This window comes from Propithecus coquereli, unplaced genomic scaffold, assembly GCF_000956105.1.
Source record: "Propithecus coquereli isolate 6110/MARCELLA unplaced genomic scaffold, Pcoq_1.0 Scaffold563, whole genome shotgun sequence".
Classification (NCBI taxonomy): Eukaryota; Metazoa; Chordata; class Mammalia; order Primates; family Indriidae; genus Propithecus; species Propithecus coquereli.
This window is the reverse complement of record NW_012151541.1, coordinates 1,262,524-1,285,547: the sequence shown is the minus strand read 5'-3', so window position 1 is coordinate 1,285,547 and position 23,024 is coordinate 1,262,524. Positions and strand designations below refer to the sequence as shown.

General features: G+C 54.1%; 1 protein-coding gene across 4 annotated transcripts in view; it reads left to right on the top strand.

Moving 5' to 3' along the window:
* The window catches only part of NFASC (neurofascin), a 163,700-nt gene that overhangs the window by 95,588 nt on the left and 45,088 nt on the right, over window positions 1-23,024 (top strand). For 3 of the 4 annotated variants that reach the window (XM_012657834.1, XM_012657832.1, XM_012657835.1), the window contains 8 exons: window positions 4,496-4,513; window positions 5,343-5,448; window positions 6,558-6,754; window positions 7,195-7,317; window positions 8,788-8,958; window positions 19,584-19,695; window positions 20,087-20,271; window positions 21,879-22,010. In XM_012657834.1, the coding sequence (XP_012513288.1) occupies window positions 4,496-4,513; window positions 5,343-5,448; window positions 6,558-6,754; window positions 7,195-7,317; window positions 8,788-8,958; window positions 19,584-19,695; window positions 20,087-20,271; window positions 21,879-22,010 (1,044 nt within the window). The remainder of the gene's footprint in view (window positions 1-4,495; window positions 4,514-5,342; window positions 5,449-6,557; window positions 6,755-7,194; window positions 7,318-8,787; window positions 8,959-19,583; window positions 19,696-20,086; window positions 20,272-21,878; window positions 22,011-23,024) is intronic. The other variant, XM_012657836.1, reaches the window with a different exon arrangement.

Here is a 23,024-nt window from a genome sequence, read left to right as displayed (position 1 = left end):
GGGTGGGAGAGTAATACAGACTCCACGAAGTCCCCACTGAGCTCTCCAAAGCCAGGCCCGTGGTCCTGGAGTTAGCATTGTTGGGAAAAGAGTGGCAGGTGTCTCAGCCCTCGTCACACACCACTTCACCAATAACAACTGCCCCAGAGGAGGGGCCAGTAGCAACTGTAAGACCCAAAGGCAAGATGGGCAGGGCCCTGCTGCCCCCATGACAGCTCCAGGTATGTGGGCTTGCGTGTGTGTGTGTGTGTGTGTGTGTGTGTGTGTACGCACCCACGTGTGTGCACACGCACAGGGAGGAAGGAGAGGAGAGTTGTGAAAGGAATGTTCCCATGGCTACCGTCTGCTCGGCTGGCTCAAGGAGAGTTTCTCATTAACAGTCGCAGGCAGACGATGTAATAAGGAACGTAGTAAGGCCGTGTCCCTGGAGAGGAGGAGGGTGCAGAGGAAATTGGGTTATCAAGGAAGCGGTGAAGGCTCATTTCTCTTCTGCCGCTTCTGCTCACTCACTCAGCTGCCACTTGGGTCCCCGGGGCCAGTGAGTGAGGGGCTCCTGCACGGTGAGCCTAGAAACAGATGGCTGTGGCGTCTGTGTTAAGAATCGGGACTTCTAAAGCCTGCTGGACACAGAGACACGGCAGGAGCCCAAACAGTCAGGCTCTCCAAGGTACCACTGTGGTGCCGTGAGCCGAGAGTGCCCTGACCTCCCTGCCACCGTCTCCCCATTGCAGTGTCCCTTAGGAGGGCCAGGAGGACCCACCTCCATCTCGTCCACGTTGTATTCATGGAAACCCAAGCCTTTGCCAGCTCAGAGTCACACAGCAAACGCGTGATAGGGTCAGAGAGAATCCAGGTCTCTTAACGCCCCCAGTTTGGCGCCTGACGTGCCCCACCCCTACCTCCTCATCCCGCCTCCTTTTAGTCCTTCTTGGAACTCGCTGGGATTGCAGCTGCCATATGGCAGGCAGAGCGCAAAGTGCCGTACGTGTCTTATTGCTCGTGATTGTCACGGCTGATCCACCAAGGAGGTGTCACCCTTAGCTTACGGGTTAGAAAACAGGTAGGCGGCAGAGCCAGGATGTGACCACAGCACCTCTCTGATGGGGAGGCGAGTCCTTCTGCGACACCATTCCGTGTCAGGGCAGGAGGCCCGGGCCGCCCAGAGCAAGCCGCATACATACTGCACTTCCCTGGTTGCTGCGGACACGATGGCCTTAGCAACGTGTCCCGGAGTCCACAGAAGCCGAACAGAAGACAACAGAGAGGCAAGCCCTTCCGAGAGGACCCAGTGGCCCTGGGAGGAGGTTCTCTTCAGCAGGTTTCTTCCTCCTGCCGGGCCCAGCTTGACAGACCTCCCGTGTGAGCAGAGCCCATCTTCTGTGTCAGCCCGGGCTGAGGAAAGATCAGGCCTTCTCAACGTTGGCTAGGGGGGCCGGCCTGCCAGGCGTGGCTTCTACTCACTTGGCCCTTGGGGCGTCATCGGTGCCTCGCGGGCAGGGCGTCACTGCTGCTGGGGTGGTTTGGGGCAGCAGGCTTCCCGGAACAGAGCCCTGGGCTCCTGCACAATCCCGGCCTCGGCTCCCACTGCGTTGCCAACGGAGTCACACGCACCCCTCCCACCCAGCCCCAAGAACAGCAGGACCTTTGAAAAAAGCAAAGAGTCGTCTCATCAACCAGACTGGGTTTGCCAAAAAGAGAGTCTGCTGGTCCCCGTCCTCCTGGCATCCAGGAGGCTCCGCAGTTTTCTCCTAGGAACGCGCAGAGGAGGGGAGGGGAGTGTCAGGGACACTTCCTTCCCACCTCCCTCCCCAATAACGCTGCAGGATAGCCTGGGCGCACGCGTGCGCGCGCGCACACACACACACACACACACACACACACACACACGCACTCTGCTCCTGAGGGGCAGGATGGGTGCCAGAGGTCGTGAGTGTCAGAGCAGGGAGAGAAAAGAGATGCGTGAGTGAAGAAACCTGGCAGCGGGGCAGGCCGCTGCCTCACCCCTGCAGAGCTCGATTGGAGCCTTTTCCTCCCCCTTGGAAGACAAAAGAGCAAATTCATCCTCCACTGGACATCACCGTGCAGCAAATTCCAAAGGAGGAGAGAAGGCAGGTGGGGTGACACTGGGTAGGAGCTTGGTCATCCTTGTCCCTAGACAGGCTGTCCCCGCTGCCATCTTCCTGTGGCAGCCAGTCTTCTGGGTTGATTCTGTCCCTGTAACAAATTCCTTGGCAGCACAGTGGTGACTACAGATACCGTTACTCCTTTAGACAAGTAGATTCTCCGGAGGCCCCTGGCGTGGCGGTCAGTGTGGGGCTGGGGACAGCATCCAGCCAGCTCTAGCTGCCCTGAGCCTCCAGCACCCATGGTCTTACCTCTCACTCACCTTTGTCCAACATGTCAAGGAGAACAGTGGCCTGAGGCCCCACCTGGCTCTGACCAAGGATAGATTTGTAAGAAGAGCTCTGGACCGGGCATCGGGAGAGCTGGTTCTCATGCTAGCTCTGCAGCAGACTGCCTGTGTGATCTTAACCACGTGACTTCTTTCCTTTGGGTTTGAGATTCCTGGGATGATGTCTAGGCTCTTTCCATTGTACCAGCCTCCAACTCTATAAGAGAGAGGTTTGACGCCCACGTGGGCTCCAAGGAGTCCGTTGTCAGCCTTTCCAGCTGGGGTAAGGCCCCGGAAGGTAGCAACTGTGTCCTGAACAAAGAAGCCAGGGGCCTGGACTCGGGGTTCCAAGGAGCGGGCTCCAGTGTTAGCCCTGCCTCTCCTGAGAACGGCCCCTTCTTAATGCCCCACCCGCCGTGCCCAATCCCACTGGCTTTCAGTCTTTCCAGAATTATCTTTATTGGGGCCCTGCAGGGAAATCATACATGGATGAAGATGCTGCAGCAGCAGCTCCGGGGGCCTGTGTTCAGAAACCGTCAGTTTTTGCTTTTCCCCTGGACTTCTCACTCCTTTTAGTCTCCTGCCCAGGCAGCCCTGGGCAGACGGTAAAGCAAAACATCTCTTCCGTGCTCCAGGGTCCACACGTCCCCGGCCTGCTTGAGAAGTATTTTGGACCTTTTCTGGGTCTCACTCTCGAGACTTTCCTTTACTGGTGGCGTATAGCCAGGCGTGCGTCCTGCTACGCTTCACCCCTCCTCTCTGTCCCTCTTCCTACATCTCCTGGTCCCAGCTTAACTCTTGCTGCTCCTGGCTGCCCTCTCTGAACCCCCGCGTCCTCTTCCACATCTCACTGCAGTGACGTTGGAAGGCCTCAGGGTCACCATGGCCCTGCCCTGATGCCGGCAGCCCCCCCTCTCCGCAGGAAGGCCTCACTCTGAAAAGTCAGCCCGCGAAGCCTGCAAAGCTATCTGACGTCTGTGCCAGCCTGAAATGAGAATGTCACGCTACTCTCTGATATAATCAGAAAAGACATTTTTAAAAGTTACAGCAACACATGTTCTCTTTTCTGCAGACAAATTTTAACCAAGACCTTCTCCCCCCAAAGAACATGCCACCTAAAACCCTGTTATCCAAAGCACGGTCCACACACCACCAGCGCCAGCATCAACTAGGCGCTTGTCAGAAATGCGGAATCCCAGGCCCCGCCCCAGACCAACTGAATCCGAACCTGCATCTTAACCGGATCCCAGGCGATGCACGAGCTTGTTAAAGTTCGAGAAGCCCTGACCTAAACCCATGCACGCACCTACACGGGAGCACACTCGTATGAACACGTGCACATTTCAGGTGAACGCTGGAGAATGTTTGTGCCACCTGCCTCTTTCTCCCCTTTGTGAAAAGCGCGGAAAGGAGCAGTAGGTTGTGCTTTGTGCCTGGAGTCTCGCGTTGAGAAGTGGGATTTCTGTAGGACGATGTACTGTGAGTAGGAACAGTGCCCGTGAATAGGGCAACAATAATTCACCTTTCCCTAGAGTCTTCCGAAGGACGGGAAGGGAGGAGATGGTGAGGAGAGCAGGTGCTTCCGTGTGTGGCAGGGAAGAGGGTGTAGTGGGGGGAGGGAGGCCTGGGAGCTTTGCCTTGCAGCAGTGGCTCAGATCTGCCCCTGCCTGGCACCTCGGTCTTGCCCTCAGCCTCCCCCTTGCACCGTGGGGCACAGAGCCCCCTTTCCTCGCTGGCATCAGATGGCAGGAAGCATCTTCAGAGTCTCCTTTAAGCAGCATTGTCATTTTGGATACGTGGACTTCCCTGGCGACACCTTCCTTTGGTCAGAAGCTGGTCTTTCTGCTCCACTGTTAAGTTTTGGTCTCCCGGGGGAAGCATGGCCTTCTCCGTGAAGCACTTGCGGGGTCTGTTCCCAACCCTGCTTGGCTCTCCCACTGCGCCGTGCAGCGAGGAGGGGAGCACTGCACTCGGCGCCCTCCTCAAGCCCGCCTCACCCCTCCCTGCATGCTGGGGCGTGAGGATGCCTGTGCGGCGGCGGTGTGCGATAACGATGTTCTTCTTCTCTCCCCCCGCAATGCTAACCCACCGCGGAACTAACAGCAAGCATTCAGAATGAGCGTAAGTCCCCCGCACGCCTCTCTGCACCTGTGCCTCCGGGAGGCGGGAGGGAGGAACGAGGGGTGAGGAGATGTCTGGGCGTCAACGGCCTCTCTCCCGGGCCTGCTGGGACTTGTGCTGGGATTTCTGGACGCCAGCGCCCTGGAGCGAGGTCCTTTACGATACAGGAAGGAAAGAGGCTTTCCACGGCATCCTCTTGCTGGGGAAGGCAGAGGAGCAGGTGGTGAGAGGAGGGTCTTCGGATCGAAGCTGAGGTGCCCCACAGCTGCTGCTGCCCCATCTTCGGGTGGCTGGCGCGGGGCCCAGGGTAGAATGCCGGAGCTCAGGACCTACAATGAGAGGATCTGGCTCCTTGACCTGCAGACAAGTCCCTGGGAAGTTCTTGGGGACTAAAGCCTCTTTCTGCCCTAGCCTCCCCATAGTCTGGCCATCTCTTGAGCCTCTAGGGCTCAGAACCACCATGACCCCTAAGCTCTGGAAATTTAGCCGCTTTTTGTTCCCCTACTCATTCAACAAATATTTATCAAGAACTGTTGTGCGTTGTGCTAAGCATTGGAACGTAAAAATGGGTAAAACAAAAGTCTGGCCTTCCATCTCGCCTAGGGATACTGTGGGATCTTTCTAAGGGATCCTTCTTATGCTTAGCCTTTGACGCCCACCTCCATTCCTGTGGCCCCATTTAAGAAGCTGGGTCTCTGGACTGGGGCCCTGTTCACCCCTGCTTGCCTGCTGTGTGCATGGCCCCTGAAGCTCGTAAGCTCAGCCATTTCCCAAGCCAGGCCCCGGGCAGGGCCTGCAGCCCTGACTGGCCGCATGTGCACTGTTGCAGTGACCCAGCCGCCGACCATCACCAAGCAATCGGTGAAGGACCACATCGTGGACCCCCGCGATAACATCCTGATCGAGTGCGAAGCCAAGGGAAACCCTGCCCCCAGGTGAGTGGAGGGAAAGCGGCCTCCGAAGAGGCCATGGGAGCCCCCGCCCTTGCCCCTGGGCCTGATGATGAATAAGGCAGCTGAGAAATCAGATTCATCCCCTCAAACAGCATTCAGTAGGCACCTACTAGGTGGAAGGTACAATTTAGGTAACGAGGAAATTTAGCTGATGAGGAAAGTGGGGGCCAAAAACCTAAGTGGCTTAAGTTCATACCAAGAACCAGGACTAGATATTAACTTTCCTGACTTGCAGTATAATGTTCTTTCCCCTACCTTATGTTCCCATCATCCGCCCCATGTTTAGCTTGTAGGAAGTTCCTCTTCCCAGCAGCTCGGTCTGTACGCTCATTAAGACTAAATGAGATGCCAGCAGACATGGGTCGGAAGCCGCTCGGTCCAGGCTTGGTGTGAGGTGCTGTTACTCACATTGTCTTGTTCAGCCACCTACCTGCCCTCTGGGGAAGAACCGATGTCCTCCTGAAGCGGGGGTGCAACAGAGCACAGAGATTTTAAGTCCCTTTTCCAAAGTCACCTGGCTTGAAAGGGGCAGAATCCAGATTGAAACCCAGGCCTGTAAGGCCAAGTTTGTTTCTACCAAATGATAAGCATTGGAGACACAGCAGGTGTTACCTGTCCCCATCCTCAAAGCGGCATCCACAGACTGGCCCTTTCAGGAACCTCATGCAGGAGTCAGACCCAGACATGACATGCGGTAAAGGGCTGATAACTAGAATCTACATATAACTCAGGAAAATCAGCAAGAAAAAATCAAACAACCCTATCGAAAAGCGGGCAGAGGACATGAACAGAAACTTCTCAAACTGCCAAGGCCTCAGTTCTGTACTTAAAGAGCCTAGTCCCACCGTGGCTACTTGAGTATCTACCACTCTGGGCCTTGGCTGGAGATTCACCTGGGGGGGGCCTGGCCTTTGCATGTTACCAAGTTCCCCAGATGGTTCTTGTGCTCAGCCAGGCAGGCACCCGTTGGCATGGGGGTGTGGCAGTGGGGCTGAGAGCGGGAAGTTTGGTGCTGCGCCGGGGCCAGGAGTCTGAGATCTGCCCGGAGCCCACCCCGTTGGTCTTGGTTGCCCTGCCCCCATCGCCCACAGCTTCCACTGGACTAGGAACAGCAGGTTCTTCAACGTCGCCAAGGACCCCCGGGTGTCCATGAGGAGGAGATCTGGGACCCTGGTGATCGACTTCCGCAGTGGCGGGCGGCCGGAGGAATACGAGGGGGAATACCAGTGCTTCGCCCGCAACAAGTTCGGCACGGCCCTGTCCAATAGGATCCGCCTGCAGGTGTCTAGTGAGTAGATGAGCTGGGGCCGAAATGCCCTGCTCCTGGGTAGATGGCGGGGCATGGAAGGTCATTCCGGAAGGGCCACCCCTGCCCTCGCCAGCGGGTGCTTTGATGCTCTCCATGCATCTCCCCCAACTCGGAAAGTTTTCTGGGAAAGGAAACTTCCAAACCAGAGTCTGCAGTAAGGACACTGGCCACTCTGGGCATAGGAGAGGGGACAGGAGGAGGCACCTTTGAGGATGTGCAGCCACCTGACGAAAGGCCTCCCCGCTCCTGCCTCTCCAGGGCTGCCCCTCAAGTGGGCTCACGTGCCCCCCACCCTCCTCTCACCTCCCTCCTTGTCCGGTTGCCCTCCCCCTGCCCCCTCGCATGCCCGCCTCTGGCCCTGCTCCTTGGCCCGGCCCAGCGGCTCCCTCACTCCACCCGCCTTGTCTGCTTCTCCCCAGAATCTCCCCTGTGGCCCAAGGAAAACCTGGACCCTGTCGTGGTCCAAGAAGGTGCCCCCTTGACGCTCCAGTGCAACCCCCCGCCCGGACTTCCGTCCCCAGTCATCTTCTGGATGAGCAGCTGTGAGTTTGGGGGGCCCGGCGGTTTATTTATATTTTAATCTTAGGGAGCGGGGCGGGTGTGTTAAATGGGGAGGGGCTTGCCCGAGCTAAAGACCTTGACCTGTAGGAAGCAGATGCACAGTGGCCATGAGGCTCATTCAGCCTCTCTGGACTCAGTTTCTTCTCATGTTTCCAATTAAAATGACAGGAGAGGCAAGACGAAGGGAAACAGAGGGCTGCTGCCTCTCTGTGCGTCAGTCTGTGCGTGCCGCTGCCCGCCTGCCTGTCACCGTCACTCTGTCCCTCCCTGAGTGCTCCCCAGCCTGCTTCCCGAGGACGCTGCCCTGTCCGTGGGGCAGCGTCATGAGCCGTTCTGCTGTTCTGAGGGTGGCTTTGTGCTCGGTCACCATCGCCTCTTCCCGCATCACAGTGCACGTGATGGGGAAGGCTGCCCGGCTGCCGGGCAGTGGCTCAGTTTGCTCATTGACAGTTCAGCCTCCCCCTCCCATGCCCACACCACACTCATCACCACGTTGTGTCCACGCTCCCTCCCCAGCAGATCTCAGACCTCTTCTTTCCATCTCTCTGACATCTCCCCAGCCTGGGCCACCACCATTTTCCCTCGGTTACAGCAATGGTCCGCAACAGGCCTCACTGCTCGTTCTAAAAACATGAATCTGATAGTTCCACTCATCTGCTTAAAGTCCTTCATTGGCTCCTCCATTGCCTCAAAGAAAGTCCAGACTCCTTTCCCCGGCACATGGTCCCCTTCCTGATCTGGTCTCTCTGCCTCTCCCAGCCTTCTCCCGCCCCTTCCCCCAGACCCCTGAGCAGGCTCTGTGCTCTTAGCCTTCAGCACACACTCTTCCTGCTACTTGAAAACCTCTTGGCTCCTGTCTCTTCTGCCTGCACAAGACATGCAGCCTTCAAGCCTCAGCTTAAGAAAAGTGTGGCCTGCCGGGCACGGTGGCTCACGCCTGTAATCCTAGCACTCTGGGAGGCTAAGGCAGGGGGATTGCTTGAGCTCAAGAGTTTGAGAGCAGCCTGAGCAACAGTGAGACCCCATCTCGAAAAGAAGGAGAAAGAAAAGAAGGCAGAAAGGAAGAAAGGAAAGGAAAGGAAATGGGGAAGGAGAGAGAGAGGGAAGGGAAAAGGAAGGAAGAAAGAAAGAAAGGGAAGGAAGGAAATCAGCAGGAAAAAAAAAAGAGAAAAGTGTGGTTGTGACCATCGGCATGGTGGGCAGGCAGGTCTGCAACTAAAATCCTGCTCTCCCCTCACTGCCTTGGCAACCCAGCACATGTTAAATCCTCTCCTTTCTTATCTGTAAAATGGGAATAAGCCCTACTTCAGAATTGAGAGGATTGGACTAAAAAAATGTCAAGTTCCTGCCCCCACCTGGCCTGCTGTGAGTGCTCAATCGACGGACCGTGATGCTGACTGTGACCGTTGCCATGGCTACTAACCTCCCAGCGTACCTCTGCTTCCTTGCAGCCATGGAGCCCATCACCCAAGACAAGCGCGTCTCCCAGGGCCATAACGGAGACCTGTATTTCTCTAACGTGATGCTGCAGGACATGCAGACCGACTACAGCTGCAACGCCCGCTTCCACTTCACCCACACCATCCAGCAGAAGAACCCCTTCACCCTCAAGGTCCTCACCAGTAAGTGCGGGCCCCTGCCCGGGGCTGGGGGCCAGAGGGAGGAAGCCCACTGAGCCCAAGCAGCCCCGGGTACATGAGTCTGGGGGGACACTTGTCCCTGAGGCTGACCTAGAAATCCTCCCAGCTCATTGTTCCTGAGCTACTGCAGCTGCTTTTAAACCACATCTCTTGAGTGAAACTTGGAACTTGGTCCTGCTGTCAGTGCCTCTCAAACAGTGGTGAGAGTCAGAATCACACTGGAACTCGGCAGACACACGCAGGCCCGGCCGCCATAGCTGGACAGCCCTAGTGCTCTTCGTTCCTCATTAGCTGTCCAGGTGTTTCCGACACACAGCAGAGTCTGAGAACCCCTCATGCACGTGGTCCTCTGGCATTCCGATCAGGACTCGGCTCGATTATCTCTTTTGTTTCTAGTCATTGCTTGGCTACCTTTATTTCTAGAAGCAAGCCATAGCAGAAAATATCCAACTGCGTGGATACATCACAATACGGCTTGGTTCTGTAGTATGTATATGCTGAACCATATGGAATCACTGTGTTTGTAAGTTGCAGACTTATGTTTTAGTTTTATTTGTTTTCGTTTCTATTCCCTGATTCTGTTTGGCTGGTAGAAAAGCAAATCAGCGTTCCCCGGCCCATTGTCGTTGCTGGCCCTCCGCGGAGGAGAGAGAGGCTTAGTCAGAGACACGCCTCTTGGCAGGGACAAGGCAGCCCGGAGCTGGTGCCACAAATCCCGCTGCCCACTCAGGACGTTGCGAGTTGTCTGTGTTGTGTGCACCGTGGATTGGTGACGTGTCTTCCGTAGAGGAGCCCCCAAGGAGACCTTAATCTGTCTGACTCGGGCTGCGAGTTGTTTTCAATGCTGTGGACAGTGAGGATTGGGGGGCAGGCAGAGAGCACCAGGTGGGTGCTGGGAGTTTCCACAGATTGGAGAAAAGAGGCTGATCCCCACCTTCTGGGAGCCCCCCTGGGTGGGTGTGGGTCAGGAGAGGCTTGGCGAAGTCACTCCTCATTCAGGACAAGCAGGGGGCCCACCCCCCAGTGTTCTTTCCCTCCTGCATCAATCCCTGCTGAGGACGGAGGCCGGGGGTCCTGGGAGCCAGCGCAGCCCCTCACTCCGTTCCCACCACGGCACAGAGGTGGGTCTGCGAGGGAGCAGCTTCCTTTTTCATTCCTTCTTGTGTTTTCTTTTTCCCTCCTTTTTTTCCTTTCGCTCTTTATTCCCTTCCTTTTTCTGTTTCCCTTCCTTCCTCTCTATTTCCCCTCCCTCTTTCTTTCTTCTTTTCTCTCTCTCTACTCTTCTTTCCTTCTTTGAACTGCATTCTTACCCTCCTCTGACTGCCTCCCTCCTGCCTCTGCAGTGTCCCCACGCACTGTTCTGAGTCGGTGTAGAGCTGCCCCTAATGTGACAGCTGACAGGATTGCCTGAAACCTGCACAAGCCCCACGAGTTCCTGGCAGGGCGACCCAGCCTCTCGCTGCCAGCTCCCCCCTCTCTGGCTGTCTTGGTCCTGACCCAGGCCCAGGGAGACCCCGTGGAGAAAGAAGTTGATTTGTCTGCAGTACCTCCTTGGTGCACGTCAGCGACTGCCTGCCAGCTGGCTGAGCAGGGGAGGACAGTGTGGTCTGCCCAGGACCTCGGCGGGGCCTCAGCAGCCAAGACAGGGCTGGCAGGGCTGGCAGTGCCGGCAGTGGGAGGAACAGGGACATCAAGAGCGAGGTGCTCGCTGAGCTGACCCTGGAAAGCCTTTGGTGTCATCGCCTGGGCCCCTCTCCCCTTGCCTGCACGATGCCGGAAGTCAGCCTGCTGCTTGTGGAGCTGAGTCAGTGACGCTCTGCCGTCCTGGGCAGAGGCCGTCACTGGGGTGGAGCAGAGGCCAGGAGATCGAGGTGGTGAAGGCTCTTCCTCTGTAGAATTAAGCAGTTGGAGATTTAAACAACCTTTAGGAGCTGGATTTTCCAGAAATGCTCTTTCCCTGAGCAGAGGATGTAGGGGACATTTGTTTCTGCTTCATTTCTGGGTCCCCGGTTCTATTGAAAACTTTCCTCCAAATGCCGAGAAATCTTCTAGGTGATTGAAACAGACCCCTGTCAGCTTCCTGAAGTTCTCCCAGGGGCAGCTTTGGCTGGGAGCAAGTTCTGGGCATCTGATCCAGCCCAGAATTGGGCACAGTTGCTTAAAATAGCACAGTTGTGCTCTGTCTGCTTTGCTGTCTGGAAAGGACATGCTTTCTCTTGAACCTTCAGAACCAGGCCTGGCGGCAGGAGGCAAAGCGGCCAAGCTGGGACAGCTTCAAAAGCCCTGTTCTCTCCAGGGGCTCCTGCCACAGTTTGCCCATTGGGGAGGAAATAGATCTCATCACGCCCAATTTTTTATTACCTGCATTAAAGGAAGGGGATAAAGGTATATAGTACAAAATACTGGGTAATCTGGAATTATTTTTAAAATCCGTTTGGGGTGCAGTCAAAGATAAACAGTGGAGTCAGACTTGCAAAGACGTACCTGTCCCATTTTGCCCATAGGTACCAGGTCCTTCCTGGTGCCTCCTGCCAAGAGGCAGCTGTGGTGGGAGAGGAGGGTTCTCCCTGAGGGAGACAGTGGAGCGCTACCCCTGCTTCCTTCTGGTGTCTGAGCGACATTCTTAGAGGAGTCACAAAGTCTCCCTGAATTTCTCATATGTGCTCCAGAGCCTACAGTGAGGTTGGTTCTGAGCACGGGTTGCTTTGCTGGGAAGAAACGGGTTGCATTCACCTTGGTGGCACGGGAGCATGAACGAAGGGCCCTGTCGTCTGTGCGTGCCACCATCTATCCCCAGGAGAGGAACAGAATGTTGCCTCCCAGGCCTAGCTGCACTTCCTCCTGGGCCACCCTGCTTCTTCACTCCGTGGTGGATCCGTTCCCACCTTTAGCTCCAGGTGGAGCCAAGCAGACTCCCAAACAGGCTAGGTCTTTCATGATAAACCCCCTCTTAAAAGACAGGTCTGAATAAGGAAAATCTTCCTACCAGGCGTGAAGCGGATTTGGGATGCAATGCAATGCCAGTCCCAGAAAAGAACCCACATACTCTCTTGCAATTAATTAGTTGTGCCGGGAATGGCTCTGTCTTCAAATATGCAAATGTTTTGGCAAAGCACCTCTCCTCCCTCACGCAGTCGGGCCATGTTCTGGGCTTCTGGGACTGTCTGCTTGGCTTCCAGTCAAGAGCACCCCCACCCACCCCCTGTTGGTACTGTCAAAACTTGAACCCACTAGCTGGAAGGGCCGTGGTAGAGACCGAAAAGCTACTGAAGGACGTTGACATGATTATGTGTCCTATTCCAGAATGTCTCTCTCACTAAGGATGCAATGCCCAAGGGTTTTAATTACCTAACATTGGCACCGAAGCCACGGAGCTCGCTCCTAAAGCCAGAATGTCTTCATCCCCATATAGTCTAGAGAGCTTTGACTCCCCAGCACAGCGAGCAGGCCTTTCCTGGCCCAAAGTGTAGAACTCACAGTTCGTACTTTCTTTCTCCTGTCCCAAGCTCCCTTTCTGAATCCTAAAACCTGAAGTTCAGCCGAGCTCTCCCCACCTCGCTGGACCACTCCCAGCCTCCTGCACAAGGAGGCCTTACTGCCAACAGGGACATCTCAGAGAAGTCATAGAGGCGCCCACCTGGTCAGACTAGAGGGGTGCTTGTTGCTGGGCGCTGCCAAGGGCCCCTCCGTCCTACTCTCTTTGTTGACGACTGGCTTTTCCTTCCATTATACCTCCTGCCCCTCGCAGCTTAGCTTCTGCCCAGGTAGGACTTTGCTGTTCCCCAGGGCTCACTAACACTCCTTTCTCTTTAGCTGTCCCAAGAGCTGGCCTGACCCAGAGTCCTGGAAACTGAGGACTCTGATGAGAAGGAGTTGTTCAAAAGACGGCTACGGGATACCACTAATCCTTACCTCATTTGTTTGAAAATATAGTAGTGGGACCAAGCAATTAAAGTTCAAGCCTAATTTCTTTAATTTTCCAAGAAACTTATTTTATTATTGCCTTCTTTTGCAGGATTTAACCTTTTTCTTCCCTTTCGTGGGCTTTGTGTTGCTTGTTCTTCACCAAGCATATTTCCTTTCCAAAAATGCCATGTCTTTCCTTTGCAAGAGACCACTGGTGCGCTCCTCGGTTGTTTTCGTGGCTTTGCATTTTTGTTTTTTCTCTCCCCGTTTATGCCTCTGTGACTTCTCCATGGCCTCCTGTTCGCTCACCCTCTTTTGTTTATTGCAGACAACCCCTATAATGACTCGTCCTTAAGAAACCACCCTGACATGTACAGTGGTGAGTTGCGGCGGTAACCTTCGGAGTAACCTGCCTGTCCTAACCCCAGTTGGCCTAACCCGACTGACACCGTGTCATTAACTCTCGCTGGGTGGCAGGTCTGACAGCTGGCCTGCCCAGGGTGCCACGCTGACACCTCCACAAGGCTGCCCAAAGTGTGGAGGCTGGAGGGGTCTCCTTGGTGGTATGGTCTCCTCTAACGTGCATGCCTCAAGGTATTGGATTGTCCACAAGTTCTCTAAACAGGGTAGGACTTCAAAAGAGCTTCTCGAAAAGTAGAAGCTTTTACTGAAAAGTAGACGCTTAGGAACTAGTGGTAGATGGATGGAGAATAGCTGAGTTCCCACAGTGAAGAGGAAACAGGAAGTCTGGTTGCTATGGGAAAAGGAAACACAGAAAGATTTTTAGTGTGTGTTTAGTTAACTCTTAAGTGTCTGGATATGAACTGTCTGCTTTGTAATCTAGCCTTAGTTACTGGGAGTACCTAAGTATCGCATTTCACAGCGATGTCTCATGTCTCTTTAAAACCCATGTTGGGGGCCAGGCATGGTGGCTCACACCTGTAATCCCAGCACTTTGAGAGGCTGAGGAGGGAGGATTGCTTGAGGCCAGGAGCTCGAGACCAGCCTGGGCAACATAGCAAGACCTCATCTCTAGAAAAAATTTAAAAGCTAGCTGGGCATGGTGGCTCATGCCTGTAGTCCCAGGTACTCGGGAGGCTGAGGCAGGAGGATCGCTTGAGCCCAGGAGTTTGAGGTTACAAGGAGCTATGATTATACCACTGCACTGCAGCCTGGACTATAAAGTGAGACCCTGTCTCTAAGAAAATAAAATAAAATAAATTCATTTTGGAAATAGGGGTATGAGTCCAGCCCTGAGTTGTCTTTGAAGGTAAGCATAAATGAAGGCGGACTCTCTCCTGTGCCTCCTCTCTCCTCTGGCAGTGCATGCAGACCCAGTGCCCACCAGGCCCCGCTTGCCAGTTGTGGAACAGTTACAATGAGGCATATTCGTAACTCATCACACAACTGGCTGCTCGGTCTGATTAATAGGGTAATTGGCTGTTTCCACACCTGGGTGACCTGTCACCATGGCTCAAGAATGTCTTATTTTCCTTGAGCAGCCAGAGGAGTCATCATGTGCTGGCTTTGGCGAGGCAGCTGGCCCCATCATTAGTTATGCCTTGGAAGCTGAGGCTGCAGGTCCCCAAGGGCGTCATTGTGGGCTCAAGTAGAGAAGAAGCATCTGTACTGTGACGTGTAATATAAACGATGATCGGTGACTGGGGGATGGGATGAGGGAGCAAGAGCCAGGGAGAGAGGCAAAAGCGCTAACTTGGCTCCAAGCAGCTAGGACCACACTGAGATACTGCCAAAGAGATTTACTGCCCGAGGAAGCAGGGGACTTTTGTTGGATTCTGGGCATGGTTTGTTTTCAAGATAATGGGCCAACCACGATTGTGTCAAAAGCCCCAGAGCACTGGCGTAGAAAGTGCCTTTTTCTAAATTGGATTCCAGGTAACCTATGGTAGGAAGTTTTCTGAAAGCCGGAGTGTATCCGAGCCAGAAGGTCCCTTCTGGTCCAAGCGCCTCACTTCATGTAAAATAAACGACACAGGGGAGCGTGCACACACGGTTGTTTTATCAGTGGAGTGAGTCTGAATGATTCTAGCCACTTAAACCAGTTTGTGACCTGTGGTGGATATTATTACAAGAGAATAGGTGGGAGTTATGAGAACCACCCAGGGATATGCCACCAAGCAAAGCTTACAGGAGCTCACACGGGGACCCCTTGTCTTCAGTCCAGGGTGGAACAGGGCTGACCCTAGCCTGAAGCTACTGGAAAGAATATAAAAGCCAAAGTGAGGCAAGAAATAGTAAAAAGGAAGGAAGGAGGACGACTTCCCTCCTGAATGCAGGGACCTGGACAGAGAGACGCCGTTGATGAAAAGTGTCCACTGCTTCTCTCTGTTTGGCTTTGAAATAGACACGTCCCTTTTGTAGCAGTAGGACCACCCCATACTTGTATTTTGTTCTGGTGGTTTCTAGAGTGGGTTGGTGTCCTCGGAACATACGCTGGATGCCCTGCAACCTGCTAAATGGATGAGAGGCTGGTCTGACAGTGTGACCTGTCACTTAGGACTCACCCAGGCAAGGAGACCAGGCAGTCACGAGTGTGCTCTCTAAGGTCGACTGCCTTGAATTAAATCCAGGGTGCAGGACATACCATTGAGTGATGTTGGGCAAGTCATTTGGTGTCTCAGAACTTTAATTTTCTCATCTGCCAAATGGGTTTATTACCTGCCTCGTCGGATTATTGCGAAGATGAAACAGGATATGGTTCCCAGTATGGTGTTGGACACAGTACCAATGCTTCATAGATGTTACTCGTTATTGGTTTGAAAAGGGATGGTTTACTGTGACTGTACCATGGATAGTTTGCATGAGCTTCTGAAATGAAGAGGGACACGGCGAACTTGAAGAGAAGCCAAGGGAAGGAAGGTAGGCCCGATTATAGGAAGAAAGTGCTCTGGAGGGAGAAATTTTAAGGCAGACTAGAGAAACAAAAGCTGTTCAGATCCTCAGCTATGTTGAGAACTGGATAAGAAAAAAAAAACTCCAACTATTGCACAGGGGATTTTGGTTAGACTCACAGAAGAAATTTCCCGGCAGGGAAAGGTATCAAATGCTACTAGACAGAGAGTTTTTCTCATCTTCTAGGGTGGTTTGGTCAGCCGTTCCTAGAGCCAGAGAGGTCGACGAGATGCCAAGGATCCAGCCCCATGAGTCTCTGGTTCTCGATTCCGAGAATCAAAAGCAGCAAAGTGGTCTGGCCGTAGGGCTCAGCTGTCCCTAAAGACTGTTTTTGGCAAAGGTCGTCTGATATATCTGACCCATTAAACTCTCGTCCGCTGACATGCCGCATTTGACAGAGGGGGGCAACCGGGGTCGTCAGCTACCTTGACCTATCCTCCAGCAGGAGATTCTCAAGAGACATTTTTTATTGGACCTTTAAAGCCAGTATGGCCGAGTCAGTGTCATCTCCTGATGTCCCCTAGCTGACCATATTCCCCTGGGAACCCACGAGTCCACTCTGGGCCACAGCTTACGAGAGCAGGAGAGGACTGGCCATCCTTGGGCAAGAAGTCGGATGCGCCCACGTGGGAAGCTCTTCCTGGGTCCACGCGGACGTGAGCTTCAGCATCTGGATTCTGAGTTTGATCAGGCATTAGGTCAGACCCACCCTGAAGATCAGAGAGAGAAACATCATCAGGGTGGACAGGCTCTCCAGGGATCCTGCCTCCATGGTCAAGGAAGGTGTCCTATGACATCCAAAAAGAGATGGTCATCTTCCACCATTTAGAATTTCATATAGGAATCACCTTTGTCTCAGAGAGTCTTCCTGTATCCCTTCTCCAGGGAAGGAAATTAGGCACCCTCCCTTGTGAACAGTGGCTCCCAAAGCCACAGCTGGATTACCCCTCCCAAATCCTCATATAAATTCCTCCTGCTGCAACTGACCGCCTTTGGTCAAACCTCCCCTTCGGGGCCAGCCTTCTCGTTCCTTGAGAACAGCATGTGACCCCCAACTCTTTACGCTTCCCATGCCTCTAGCAATCCAGTCGAGATGCCTTTGGAGGCTCTTAATTCCCTCTCCAGCTTCTTTTTCTGCAGCTGGGGTCTGAGTTTATTTAATGGCCGCTGAGGAGAGATGGAATCTTTGCTGAGACAGTGAGAATAACAAAACACAGTGGAATGGTTTCACCAGCACAGCTCACTCAGACAAAAATATCTTTCTCCTTCACCTCCTTTGCCCTTGGATTTTCTTTGGTTTGAATAAGAGAGAGATTCCCGAAGCTGACAGCCAGAAGTGGGGGCAGGTAGGATGAGCGTGGAGTAAAAGTTTTTGATATGAAATGGTCCAGAATCCAAAACAGACCTAGCTGGTGACCTTGGGCAAGTCTGTTGACTTCACTGAGCCTCAGTTTCCTCTGCTGAAAATGGGGATAAACCACCCCCCAGGTTTGCTGTGAGGATTCGACGTGACGATGGTGTAGCTAGAGCTGCTAGCACAGCGCTCGGTGCATCGTAAATGCTCGCCCGATGGTGGGCCTGATGGTTACCTCTGACTTTCAGTTTGAGCTTTTACCTTTTTGTTTTAGGGAACAAACTTTGGCTTGTCTCCCAGTAGCTTCTCCTTCTCTCCGCGGTTGCCAGCCCACGTCCTACAGATGCCGTGTTGCTGTGACCTTTTCATAGTCACAGCCGCAGTGTGTCAGGGCTCCCGCGGCGGGACTCCGTGCTGACTTTTTCCTCCCTCCCATCCTTATCGCTTTGCTGGTCCTGTGCGCTGGTGGTGTTGCATGCTAGGGTGTGAATTAAATGTCCACAGGGTCACAGATTGCTATCTGCAGATTTTGTCCCTGCGTGGAGGGAGTAGGACGACAGAGCTGGGACCTCTTCCATACAATCACAGGGTTCCCAGCTCTTGACAGCTTCACCAGCCTGACACCAAAGCCTCCTGCCCTAGAATCGCCTTTTCCTCATAGCACCCTTGACCTTGTGCCATCCTGACTGTTTTGGTGATGCTCTGACAGTGGGTGGGAGGAAGCTGCTGGTGGTGTCCGGCTTCCTAGGTGCTGGGAGTTGGATGCTGCAAGAGCTGTAGATACAGATGGTAACCAATTAACCACATAATGGATTAACCCCTTCAGTAGCCACTGTGGTGTATGTGTGTGCTGGTGGGACAGATGAGGACCTCTACAGCGCGAGAAATAACACGTGGGGTAAATGGCTGCCTTTATTTTTCTTCTCCCCTTTTAATCCATGCATCCCACACACATTTAATAAATACTCGCTATGTGCCGTGTATCGTGCCAGCACCCTGATTGCCTCTGTATGCGATTCATCCTTTCTTCCCCGGACGAAAAGATAAAATAGATGCAAACTCTATGACATGCGCTTTGCCACTGGCCAGTGGGGAGAAACAGAGTCCCCATACAACAAGAGCCCTGATGGTCCAGCCAGGCCCCAGTGAACCCAGCAAGCCCTTTCAGGAAACACCAATTACGCAGGGACAGAGTCCCCCACGACTCTGTCCTCACTCTGCCAGCACCAATTAGACCCCAGGATAAGTGCCTTTGTCCCCAGCCCAGGCATCTCTGAGGGCTCCCAGCTCCTGGCAGCTCTGCCGTCCCTCCACCTCTCACTGTCCAGCTGAGTCTGAGGCTCATTAAACCCACGAGGAGGCTCAGCTTGTATTTTTGTTTTCAACCCTTCTTGTGTCCAGTCACACCCCTTTGAGCAGGGGGTCCTCCTCCGGCTTCCCTTTCGCCCTGAGGTTCCTGGGTGGAAGATCTTTCCCTTCCACCTTACCCGTTTCCGTAGAGCTGTACAAAGAGCTCTGGGGGAGAGGTGAGGCTCAGGTTAGGTGGGGTCCCCTCTGCTCTGGGTGGACCCAGACTGCATGACCCTTTCCACAGGGAAACAGCCATCCTGAAAATGCCAATCTCTCCGAGCCGCATGGCCTTTAACCTGTGCGGATTTCATTGATTTCAGACCCGTGGCTGCTCCAGCCTAGCTGAATTGTAAATCCCCTCCTCCAACTTGGCAGACCCCTCCTCTCCCCGCTCCCCCATACCTCACACGCAGTTACCACCCTCCTCCCCAGCCCCTTCCAAAGTCATTAGTGAGGAGGCAGAACGGCCTTGGCCCCAGAGTGATTTCCTGTCATCTCTGCTCATTAATTCTCTCCATGTCGTTGCTAAACCATTAATAACTCTCCCTGCGTCTTTGACTATGCGGGGCTTTGTGGCTCCATCCCAGCTGCTTGTCTTCAGGGTCCCAAAGAGCAGGTTTTCTGTCCCGTGGCCCCAACACACGCCCTCCCTGACTTCCACGTCCCTGCCTGGGGGAGAAGGACTGCTGCTGAGATGGCCTGCCCTGGGGGCCGCTGCAGGGGCCGCTGCGGGGGCCTCTGGGATCCCAGCACAAACTGCTCGGGGACTAGACCTCTCACTGCTCAGACAACCCCTCCCCTGTTCCAGGGAAGGGGCGGCTTCCTGAGCTCTGGGGGAAGCTGGGCTCCTCTTGGCAGATCTCTCGGAACCTAGAGCCACTCACACTCACGCGCTGGAGGGGCTGAGGAGCCCCAAGCTTCCTAACACACTTCACTTAATGATGCCCAGGTCCTTGGGGGTGGCTTCGGCTGGGGGGGTCTGGCAGGAGGCGTGATGGCATTTCTCTCTAGCCTGACAGCGTTGGCCTAGCTGGGTCAGCCCTCTGGAAGGAGGCTCACGGGAGTTTGTTCTGTCCTGTTTCAGCCCGAGGAGTTGCAGAAAGAACACCCAGCTTCATGTATCCCCAGGGCACGGCGAGCAGTCAGATGGTGCTTCGTGGCATGGACCTCCTGCTGGAGTGCATCGCCTCTGGGGTGTACGTACAGTTTGCCCCGCCCCTTCCAGCCGCCCTCCCTGCTCCGCTCTCACCACATTGAGGGGTGTGTCATTAGTACAGCAAAAAGAAAAGCAAATGGCCCCTAGTGAGCAGGACTTAGCAAATTGTAGTCATCTCCACCCCATCCTGGCCATCTCTGTTCTGGACAATGAGAAGGGAGGTGGTCAGGCAACCTGTGCGTGTGCTAGAATCTCACGGGGCTTCGCCAAGTCCCCAGGCTCTCTGGCTGATCGTCTCCTGGGAAAGATCAGCTCTTCGAGGGCAGGCATCCTCCTGGGCCCAAGAACACTTCTAGCACGCCCGGGTGTCCCAGGCTCTGCAGAAGAAGAGAAGGGCCACATTTCGTGAGGAATCCTTTGTTTCCTGCTAGCCCAACACCAGACATCGCATGGTACAAGAAAGGTGGGGACCTCCCATCTGACAAGGCCAAGTTTGAGAACTTCAACAAGGCCCTGCGTATCACCAACGTCTCCGAGGAAGACTCTGGGGAGTATTTCTGCCTGGCCTCCAACAAGATGGGCAGCATCCGGCACACGATCTCGGTGAGAGTAAAGGGTACGTTGTGTGTATTTCTCATTATGATTATTTTGCCGACCCTAAACACCATGCCCACCCTTCCCTCCGAGGGTGGTTGGGGGCAGAGTGAATGGGGTCAGCTTCCAAAGCACAGGTTGGTGGCAACGGTGACCTGCCACGGGTGGTGCCATCTTGGAGGTGAGAGTGCGTGTGCACGCACATGCCTGGGGGTGGGGGGGAAGGGAGGGAGACCCACCCTGACCATCATTCAACTCCCTTGGTGCCAGGGCTCCCTCAGCAGGTGAATTTCCTCCCGTGGTCCCTTTTCTTTCTTTCGTTTTGCATTCCCGTTCGTGGTGTTTTGTCTTAGCCCTGTGCTGTCTGTGTACTTGTGCATGGTGCTGTGCTTCTTTTTAAATATGGGGAGTCATCATGACCAAAATTATTTTTTTAAATCACTTCCCTTCCCCAAAAGCAGGGGTGGCCCATGTGAGCTATTGCAGGTAATAGAGCACCTGTCTTTACAGGTCCCAGCCATGTGTGGTGGGCTACGCCAGTCACTTCTCAGCCTGGGGCTGCACAGATGATTGGGATGATGAAATCTAAGAGTAGAGTACAGGAACTTTCTTAGCACATGGCTGATTGATCTCGTGACCTTGGTTTCAGCACCGCACACAAACTGGGGTGTTCTTAGCCTTTGGGGGGATATCAGAAAGATCAGATTCTCAGTAAAATCCACATTTCCACGTATTCACAAAATTATCCAAACAACCGAGAAGGGTGGCCAGCTAAGAACTGCTCTAATCAAAGTCCAGTGCCTAGGCCGGGCGCGGTGGCTCACGCCTGTAATCCTAGCTCTCTGGGAGGCCGAGGCGGACGGATTGTTTGAGCTCAGGAGTTCGAAACCAGCCTGAGTAAGAGCGAGACCCCCGTCTCTACTAAAATTAGAAAGAAATTAATCGGACAACTAAAAATATATAGAAAAAATTAGCTGGGCATGGTGGCGCATGCCTGTAGTCCCAGCTACTCAGGAGGCTGAGGCAGTAGGATCGCTTGAGCTCAGAAGTTTGAGGTTGCTGTGAGCTAGGATGACGCCACGGCACTCTAGCCCGGGCAACACAGTGAGCCTCTGTCTCAAAAAAAAAAAAAAAAAAAAAGTCCAGTGCCTAAAAGAATGGATGTGAGGCCTTTCCTAAGTGGTCTGATCTTATAACAACGGAAATCCAGAGGGACCAGCCCAGTGCCTGCCTTACCACCTTCGCTGGCAGTGGAGCCCCTGGGCGCACGTCGGAAACACCTGTTGCCTCTGAAAGCATCAGCCACGCAGCCGCCCTGAATTCTGGTTTAGTTGGCCTCATCCAGGCCCTCACATCCCTGTTTTTTAACAGCTCTTCAGGGGATTCTAATGAGCGGCCCCAGTTTAGAACTATTGTTCTGTAGACTCGAAATAGGTCGGCATCTGTGCAGCCAACCAGCCCGATGCAGGCTGGACCGAGCCCTCGCAGGAGGATGGGCCGTGAGGCAGGTGGTGAGGGCCTGGTGCTGAGACTCAGGGGCTCTTGCCATCCCACAGGGAGCCTGTCTGGTTCCTTCTGCCCACCCCACGCTGTCTAACTCCCCTGCCCGTGCCTGTCCTTGTCTTCCAGCTGCTCCCTACTGGCTGGACGAACCCAAGAACCTCATCCTAGCTCCTGGTGAGGATGGGAGACTGGTGTGTCGAGCCAACGGGAACCCCAAACCCACCGTCCAGTGGTTGGTGAATGGGGAACCTTTGCAATGTAAGTAACAAGCCGTTGTCCCACCTGACTCTCCTCCGTCTCCTGTTGGAGGCTCGAGATCCTGTCACTGGGGCCAGTGCTGGTCGCATCAGAAGTGAAGGAAAGGAGTAGCCCGTCGGCAGCTGCTTCTCAGCAGCTTTGGATGTCTCAGGAGGCAGGAACCTAGCTCAGCCTTGTGCGAGAGCATGGGGCCAGGGGGCCTGGAGCCAGCCTGTGGTCATGTTCCTGTGGTTAGGGGAGTTCTGCTCTCTTGGGGTTTTCTTAAGTCTCTGCTTTCTGCCCCTTAACAGTTACAGAACCCAGTTCAGGGTCTGGGGACTGTGGCTGCATCTCTGAGGGTTTGAGCTCGGAGTGATGGCTGGGGCCTGGAAGGCAGAGCAGAGCTCAGTAACCCATTGTTCTTGGTTACCCAAGTCCTGCTCTCTGCTGAGGGCAAAGGAAGAAGCAGAGTTATGTGATAATGATAGGGAAAGATCATGGTTGGCTACGAGGAAGAACTTCCCCATGAGAACAGATGCACCGGTGTGGTTTATTGACTATGCATAGACTTTGGGGAAATTTCGTCTGGCCCAGATGGATGGAGGGGGTAACTCCTAGGCCCCTTCCAGCAGTGGTCTTGGTCAAGTTTTCACGTCATATTCCCTCCAGTTGCATTTACTTTTTTAAATGTCCTGTCATTACTTTCTCTAAGGGGTCAGAGGAAATGTAAACAGTGGTATCAACCAAATGGGACAAAAAAGAGATGGAGAGAAGTCAGAATCTAACTCAAGAGCAGTGGCTGGCAGAAGCAGGTGGAGAGGCAGGGCAGACAGGTAGAGGAGAGGGTGAGAACTTAGCTTTTTAGACATTTATTGTGTGCCAGGCACTGTGCTAGGGGCTACCCCCCGCTATCGCTTTAATCTTGAACATGAAAGGCAGGGAAACAAGGCTCTGGTTGGTGCAGTGAATTGCCCAAGATCAGAAGGCCAGTGAGTGGTGAAGCTGCGGGTTGCTGTGAGTCTGCAACGCCCCCTA